General features: G+C 37.2%; 1 protein-coding gene across 1 annotated transcript; it reads left to right on the top strand.

The window, feature by feature from the left end:
- Positions 1-266: 266 nt before the first annotated feature.
- Positions 267-8418, top strand: LOC114701863 (prolactin-2C5-like). The gene is made up of 5 exons (XM_028882060.2): positions 267-346; positions 3315-3490; positions 5902-6009; positions 7091-7270; positions 8120-8418. The coding sequence occupies exons 1-5, from the start codon at positions 316-318 to the stop codon at positions 8303-8305; spliced, it is 681 nt and encodes a 226-aa protein (XP_028737893.1). The 5' UTR covers positions 267-315; the 3' UTR covers positions 8306-8418.
- The last annotated feature ends 630 nt before the right edge of the window (positions 8419-9048 follow it).

Below are 9048 nucleotides of genomic sequence, written 5' to 3'. Positions count from 1 at the left end.
TGGATCAGAAATGGCTCTGGTGATTTACAACATAACTTGAACCATTTTTATGATCTAAAAATGAGGTAAATAGTGCCTATGCTTATATACCTTGTTTAATCATTGTTGTTACAAGGCTATTAGCTAAGGATGGGTGAGAGTAATGGTATCCTCAACATGGATTCCAGACATTGCTTCTTCCTGCCCCCTAGCAGTGTGTGGCCTTGGGGATGATGTGCTGCACTATATAGGAGGTGGAAAGTTAACTGGAGACAGGACTTGGGTCGAAACGGCTTTCCTGAACCAGCGGCCAAGCTGTGGTGGAACTCCAGAGAGATGCAGCTGTCTTTGACTCAGCCACGTTCCTGTAAGTAGCTCTTCTTCAAACATCTTCCAGGTGACCTTAATCATTGCATTATTGTACAAAGCTGGTTTGGACAGTTTACTTTTTATGGTTATTTTCCCTGTATATGAAGTGAACTGACATTGTTGATACCTGACCCAGAGAAGTAAAACAGATAAAATTAAGAAGTACTTCCTAATCATTTCTCTAGATAGCAGCTATCCAGCAACTCTTAGACCAGTGGTTCCTGGAGGGGAGCCTTCCTTCCCAGAATATATTTAGTAATACTAGAGACATTTTTCATTGTCATAGTTGAACTAATAGAAAAGAGGCATGTTATTGGTGTCCAGTGGTAGGAAGTTGTATGTCTACATAACTCTGAATGACAAATAAATTTCGAGAACATGGAATTATCAATTTCACAAAGTCAAAATTTCAGGAATTGAGACTTGAAACTGTAATGAAAGAGCGTATTGGCAGAATTTATAACAATTACAGAAGGAAAAAGTAACATACACTAATTCCTGTGTCTCTGCTATGAGTTACTTGACTGGAATGATGTATTCATATTTTATCCTGGAGACAAATAAATGAGGATAACAAATATGCATTTATACCACATTAAAATTTCATTCAAGGAAAACACTTCTTTCAGCATGCATAAAACCTGCACAAGTTTATACAAGACCAAATACCAGAAGAGAAATGGGTATTGGACACACAATCCTCTACCCCTGGAGAGGAGGAGAAAAGACATTTTTTAATGTGTAGCCCCTCATACCTTAAGCATGCTCTAGTAGAAGACTGTACATCAAAGAATATTTGGGTAGCACCAACTGGACTTAAATTTTTTTGTTGTTGTTTTCTAACAACACAAAATTGTGTGAATGAGAAAGTTGCATGGTATGTGCATCTGGGAAGAGTTGGGGAATGTGAAGTGAACATGGAAACATATAAAAATTCTTGAAGATCAGATAACAATGTACAATTGCTTATATTTCCTCTTGTTTACAAGCAAGATGGATTGCCAACAAGAATAAATTGGATTTTATGAAGTGGCAAAACAAAATTATTAGCTCCTGTTAGGTTTTTTAAATCCTATAGATGATGGATTTATCAGTGCTCTCTCTCTCTCTCTCTCTCTCTCTCTCTCTCTCTCTCTCTCTCTCTCTCTCTGTGTGTGTGTGTGTGTGTGTGTGTGTATAATATTTTTGCTTTTCATTTAAAAGGTGCCTGGTTATTTTGCATACTACAAAATATTTTCATACTTTTATTTATTTTGAATATTAGAATTTAGATTTTTTTCCACTAATAAAATTTACCAATTCCCTAATTTCTAGTTGCACATATCCATTTATCAAAGATTTTTTATCAGAAGTTTTTTGCAGACTAATGTCACTAAAAATAATAGAATTTCCTTTGTAATAAAGACATGTTGATTCATCATATTGAAACTGTTAAATATTAATATGTCTAGTCCTGTGCAGGTTTCACAGCTGCTGGTCTAAATGAGTTTAGTTGTCTCTGCAGGTTTCCCCATCATGATCCTGACCCCGCCCCCTTGCTCATATAACTCCTCTTCCCTCTCTTCAACTGGACTCCTGGGGCTCAGCCTGGTGCATGGCTCTGGATCTCTGCATCTGCTTCCATCAGTTACTGGATGAAGGCTCTATGATGACAGTTAGGGTATTCATCAATCTGATTACTAGGGTAGGCCAGTTCAGGTACCCTCTCCACTATGGCTAGGAGTCTAAGCTGGGGTTATCCTTGTAGATTCCTGGCAATTTCCTTAAACTTTCTGCAAACAGGAGACAGTTGTGAGCTTGGTCTGTTTGAGCGGCCTCTGGCAATGGGATCAGGATCTATACCTAGTGCATGAACTGGCTTTCTGGAGCCCATTACCTATGGTGGGACGCCTTGCTCAGGCTTGATGCAGAGGGAGAGGGTCTTGGTCCTGCCCCAACTCAATCTAGCAGGCTTTGCTGACTCCCCATGGGAGCCCTTACCCTTTTGGAGGAGGGGAATCAAGGGTGTGTTAGGGAGGGAAAACTGGGGTCGGGGAGCAGGAGGAGGGATAGAAGGGGGATCTGTGTTTGATATGTAGAATGAGTGGAAATTTTTCCTAAGTTAAAATAAAAAATTGATATGCCCATAGTTCAAAAGTAATTTGATTATGACACCAACCTTGGTTATTATTAAAAATGTTAAAACTGTGTGTTATACAAAGTAGGGAAATATTGACAAAGGAGGAAATATTACATTTTGGTGCACAATTATTTATTTCAGATTGCGACATAACTCTACATTGTCAATATTAGTAAACAATTGTATGTTTGTTCCCATCTAGCTTGAAAATAAAGCTAATCCATAGAGCTGCCTTGTTACATTGGTGTTCCGTACTAATATTAGACAAATTTAGGGTCTGGTTCAGGAGTTAAGAGCCATTGCTGCTGTTGAACAAGACTAATGTTTGGCTCTCAACATCCCATGGCTGCTCACAACTATATGTAACTCTAATTCTCAGAGATCTGATGCCTTTGTCCAGCATGTATGGACACATATGTATGTGTAAGCAAAACACTGCTATACATAAAATAAAATAAATACATTTTTAAATGCTACAAATTTATGACTTATCTCTTATTGCAGAAAGTCATCTGTATTTCACTAGACATTAAATGGTCTGAACAGAAAGTCTTGAACAACTTGTGTTGACTTAAATTAAGGCTTCAAATATTTTTAGAATGCAAAATACTCTTGGGTGTAATTTCAAAAAGTGTAAAAAGGATATTCATGATTCCAAACAGGAATCTGAGAAAATATGATTACTTAGATTAGTTTTCCTATTGGAAGCTGTCTATTCCTCCTACAGTGTTAAAAACAGTTTCTTCGTAGAAGACCACTTTGACCATAAAAGGCTTCCATTGACAAGATGACTTTTAATAACCCGGTGGGAATATATCTCAGAGTGGCTCCTCTTCTTCCTTAACAGGGACACTGCTTCTACTACTGGTGTCCAACCTGCTCCTGTGGGAGAATGTGGCATCAGTACCCATGTGTGCAATGAGGAATGGTCGTTGCTTTGTGTCACTGAAGGACATGTTTGATCTGGCAGGCAGTTTGTCTCATGAAATCAGTCAAGAAGTTTCAGGAATGCTCACTGAATTTGTAAGTAACCCACTGACTTCTGACTTCTTAACAAATCAAGCCTCCATCACAATGATTGTGATACAGCATAGCCTGAAGCGAAACACACGTGATCTAAATCTCAAGCAGGCATTCCTTCCCAAAGGATAAGAATACAGCAGCTACTGAACTGTGAAGCCAGTAAGAGGACAGTTGCACAAAATGTAGACTATTAACTGAAACACTATAATTTTAATGTTTATCTATTGTTTAACCTTTGTTTTAATTCACTATTATGACATAAAGATATGCACAACATAACAAAGGAAATGTTTCTCTTTTCCTTTATCTAGTGAGCTATTTGTCACTCCTTTATTATTTACTGGTTTGTTTGTTTTACCTTTTAATGAAAATAGGTAATTTTTCTCACATAATACACACTAATTAAAGTTTCCTCTCCCTCTATTCCTCTTAGACCCTCCCCATGTCCTCCACTTGGGATTCACTCCCTTTGTGTCTCTCATTAGAAAAGAACAGGCTCCATAGGGACAGTAATAAAATTAAACAATAAATAAATAAAACAAAACTCACACATCAGAATTGGACTAAACAAACAAAATGAAAGAAAAGAGCTCAAGAGAGGGCACAAGAAACAAAGGCCTACTTGTTCATTAACTTGGGAATCCCATAAAAACATGAAACTGGAAGGAAAAATATATTCATAAAGGACCTATGTACCCTGCCTCAGTCTCTGTGAGTTCATATGTGCATAAATTGTGTTGACTTAAATGGCCTTGGTTTCTTGGTATCTTCCTTCCTCTTTGACTCTTAGATTCTTTCTATCTCCTCTTCTTCAGGGTTCCCTGGCCTCTGAGTAAAGGGACTTGACGGGAATATCCCATTTAGTGCTGAGTGGTCCAAGGTCTCTTACTCTGTGCATAATATCTGGCTGTGAGTTTCTGTATTTGTTCTTCTGCAGGAGGAAGCTTCTCTGATGATGGCTGAATGAGACACTGATCTATGAGTATAGAAGAATGTCATTAGGAGTCATTTTATTTTTAAATTTTCTTTGGGTTTTTGTTTGTTTTTGTTTTTAGAAAGCAGCATTTAGTTTTTACTCTAGGTCCCTGAACTATCCAGTATCAGGTTCTTGGTCACCCAAGCAGTGTTGGATATGGGTTTGACTTCTTATGGAGTGGGTCTTAAGTCAAATCAGGTATTGGTTGGTTAGTTCCACAAGTTTTGTACCTCTGTTGCTGTAGGATATCTTGCAGGCAGGATGCCATTGTGGATCAAAGAGTTTGTGGCTGAGCTGGTCTTTATGTTTCTCTTTTGATAGTATAGAGAGTACCTTCCCGTTCCAAAGATATTAGCATACAGGCGTGAAGGTCTGTGAAGGCACCAGCTCAACTTCTCCATGTTCAGTGGATTCTATAGGTGTTGTCTTCAGCAATGCAACCTTGCCATCAGTTTGTGGAGAGCAAATTATAGTCTTGGCAAAAATATAGCCTGGGTTGTTTGGTGGTTTCTAACTCCTTTGGCCTACAACTCAATTAGATGTAACCCAATACTGGTAGTAGAAGCTTCATTTGGTGACAAGAGGTGGCTAGATGGGGTTCTGTTCCCCCCCCCCCCATTATTTGGAGTTTTCATTTAGATCACCTTCATATATGTATATATTTTAGGAAGGTTATACTGTATAGGTTTTCAGGCTACTCTCAAATGGCCTTTAATTTTAGCTGTCTCTTACCATATTCCCTTCCTTTTCCCTTCTCCCCTTCCCCTCGCTACTTGATCCTACCATTCCAGCCCCTCCCCTTCCACTGGACAGTATAGACTTGTCATAAAGGAAAGTGTGTTTCTGTGACTTGTAAGAATTAAATAGACTTAAAGACACTGGGGCAAAGTCAGGGAGTGCAAGAAAATTAATAATTGCACTTCAGATTCCTAAATGTTATGAACTAATTTTAATGAATTAAAAAATATTTGATGTACTAACAAGGAGGTCTGGCATATGCAAGGCAATTGGTTAGGTCTTCATGATGAGCCCCTAATTGGCTATACAATATGAAATAATCATCCCTGCAATAATATATACACAAGTAACACTAAACAGACTCATTGAGTTGAAATTGTATGTCTGTGTGTATGAGTGAGTGTGTGTAGATGTAACAATGATGATAATAATGATCAAATAAAAATAGGCCAAGAATTAAGAGAGAATAAGAGTGGGATTATAGAAAGAGTTAAAGAGAGAGAGAACATGGAAGGTGTTGGAGAGAAGAAAAGGAAGTGGAAAACATGTAATTGTATTTTAATTAAAATAGTTCTCAAAGCTCGTTTATTTAATATATTAGTTTCAATTTTTAGTACTTACTTTAAATGCATTAATTTTCTGTTCATTTATTCCTTTCATAATTTCCACTTTCAACTGAATATTCCACCAATTTTAGAAAAGACGCTATGCTGAATTCCATGGGCTCAACGACACAGCCCTCACCAGCTGCCACACTTCTTCTGTCTCCGTTCCAGAAAACAAGAAACAAGCCATGAACACAAATGTGAGTCCTCACTCCATGTATTTTTTTCAACAAAACTTTTGAAACAGTACATTGGATTTATCATACTATAAGTTATTAAAAAGTGTTGTAATAGGCATGATATTCATATCCCCAGGAAAATGGAGACAGAATATTCAAGAAAAGGAAAAATACACTGTATAGTTGATGAATTATAGATGAAATCTGCCAAGTAATATTTTCATATATGTATAAATTGTCCACATAGGGGATCCCTTTCCACTAACCACCAATGAGACTCTTCATATTATTCTGTTGGGGTTTTGAAACTGTCATTGACATTCAAGGATAAAAATGTATTGATTCAGGCCTAGACAATGCCAATACAGCTATATTTATCATATATTAGTAATGGACCCTGTGTTTACAGCTCTTTGTATCACAAACTATTCACCATTTCTTCTTGGCTTCTAAGTATCTTCTGTTTCTATTTCTGTTTCTGATTCTGTGCTGATTCCTAATTATCCTCACCTGTGTCATTCCCAAACACTACAGAAAGGAACACAATATATACTGTTCAATGTTCAGCAATGTACAGCCATCCCACTGTGTTATTACAAGTCTACACTCATGGCTCTCTAACTCATTATTTTTATTGTCTCTCACCTCTGACTTCCTACATAAATCATCACAATATGGTTTAGATTAAATATTATCATACAGCCTTATACATCTCCACAAAAGAATGTGTTCTCTGTGTTCTGCTTAATGACAAAAGCATTCTGTATCTTTATAATTACTATTAAAATCATACTGAAATAATGAAGGAAAGTGACAAAAATTAAAGTGAAGAAAGAGATCTTATTTCATGAGAGTCATCACTTCTCCAAAAACTTCATGAAGCACCTTATTGGCATTTCTGAGTGTAATTTACTCTAAAATTCTAGATCGCAATGCCATTTTACACTTCTGCAGTTGGTGTCATCTACAAAAGATTGTTTTAAATACATATTTGAATGTCCAATGGGAAGTTTCCTCTCAGTCTTTTGAAGATAAACTGTCTGTATCTAAATCTATTTTATTTTGATTATTCTAATATAATTATTCAAATGTGGTTACTTAGTATGAAGTCTTACTGAAATCAGCGGACATCCTTTTGGGTGCCTGGAAAAATCCTCTGCAACACCTAGAGAAAGAAATAGCCACCTTGAAAGATGTGCCTGCTGGTGTCATCTCCAAAGCCAAACTCATCAAGGAAAAGGACTCTGGACTGCTGGAGGGAATTAAAAGCCTTATCAACATGGTAAGCCATCCCCTTAGGCTTCTCTTTACTTTTCTTATCATAAATGAGGTGACAAGGGCAAGGATAACTGAGTTTTGAAGCATTTAGATTTGCAAAAAATAAAAACAATAAAATTAAAATAAAAACAAATATTTTGGCATACAAATATCTAAAAGGCACACTATTAAGTGGATGCTGGTAATTCCAACCTTCTGTCGTGAATTTTATTCAGAACCTCCCATACCATAGCTCTCAGAAAAAAAAAATATGTGTTCCATATCTTCAGTTAGACAGTAACATTCTTGGTTCACAAGACAGATGCTTAAGTACTTAAGCAAGTATTCTGAGCATCACCATTCCTGGACTGTTCGCATCTTAAACCATCAAGTATAAAAATTGTCGCATTTTAGGTTAATGATAAACACATTATACAAAGAATTGATTTGGCTGAAAATAAGATATATTATGTGAGAAAGCATCTATTTTTCAACAAAAATAGAAAAGGACAGTATTTCAATACCAGGACCTATTAAGAAATTAAAGACAAGTCAGGGACTGTTAAGGATATGGAATGTTCCTTAAATGACATAATGGACATTTATTCTTTCATTGTCCTTTCCTCAAATCCATGTTTAAAATCAAGTAATTTATTGATTGTCTATCCCTAAACTTCCATAAGAATATAATTGATCAGACAAAAATGTAAGCACCAAATCTTTGCATTTACCTTGTCTAACATAGATGAAAATCCATAAATTTAGCTGATTTTAACAATTCTAACTTTTTACAAATCTTCATTCAGCATGTAGATGGGATATACACCAAAAATACTTAAACATAATTAATAGTTGACTATGCTTTGGTGATCAGATTCACATTGGAGAAACTGAGAACTACCCTACCTGGTCTGGACTGGCATCCTTGCAGTCAGACGATGAAGAGGCTCGCATTTTGGCTTTTTATAATTTGATCAGCTGCCTAGACCATGACTCTAAGAAGGTTGACATTTGTCTCAACATCGTGAAGTGCAAAGTTTCCCAACCAGGCAACTGCTAAGCCTTCTTCCATCTGATCTGCTCCTGAAATATAAAGCATCATTTAAACTTTTTATCTTCTGAATTTTGTTGTTTTTGTCTCGCTTAAAAATAAAAAAATGGCAGTTTTCCTTGTACCAGGTTTCTACCTGACCCCAAATACCACCCATATCAAGACATCTTTTTCAATACTCTCCCCCTCCATCCACCCTCTAGCCTGATTTCTCATATTACCATCTCCACCTGCCCCACTAATCTACAAGAATGACCACAGACAGCTAAGACTCCTAACAATAGTGGATAGGTAGCCTGAACTGGCCTTCTCCTGTAATCAGATTGGTGACCACCCCAATTGTCATCATAGAGCCTTCATCCAGTGACTAATGGAAACAAATGCAAAGGGAACCCTTGTGATGTTGGAATGTAAACAACTATTCTGGGCTCATAGGAGCTCACAGAGTCTGAACCAACAGCTAGAGAGCCTGCATGGGACCAACCTAGGACCTCTACATATGTGTCACAGTTGTGTGGCTTGGTCTACTATAGTGAGAAATCCAAGGGAGTTTGCTTAAGGAGTATTAGGGAGTTTATTAGGATATAAATTGGGGAGAACAACTCACTAAACAAGATAAGGCAAAATTGCTACAGTCCTGGAAGGCTAATGGCCGATCCCACACTGCTTCTGCCACCTGAGTCAGTCCACACCATCCACGCCTGGGAGGGAGAGAAGAAAGTGAGGCATCCATGCCCCCAGGTCTTAAGCTA

This window comes from Peromyscus leucopus, chromosome 5 (assembly GCF_004664715.2).
Source record: "Peromyscus leucopus breed LL Stock chromosome 5, UCI_PerLeu_2.1, whole genome shotgun sequence".
Lineage (NCBI taxonomy): Eukaryota > Metazoa > Chordata > Mammalia > Rodentia > Cricetidae > Peromyscus > Peromyscus leucopus.
This window is presented reverse-complemented; position numbering and strand designations above follow the sequence as displayed.

Excerpts from the sequence above, each read along its gene's own strand:
- LOC114701863 (XM_028882060.2), top strand. The coding sequence starts at position 316 with ATGCAGCTGTCTTTGACTCAGCCACGTTCCT. Across the intron at positions 3,491-5,901 it reads CAGGAATGCTCACTGAATTT|AAAAGACGCTATGCTGAATT; the intron begins GTAAGTAACCCA and ends CACCAATTTTAG. Across the intron at positions 6,010-7,090 it reads AACAAGCCATGAACACAAAT|TATGAAGTCTTACTGAAATC; the intron begins GTGAGTCCTCAC and ends GTGGTTACTTAG.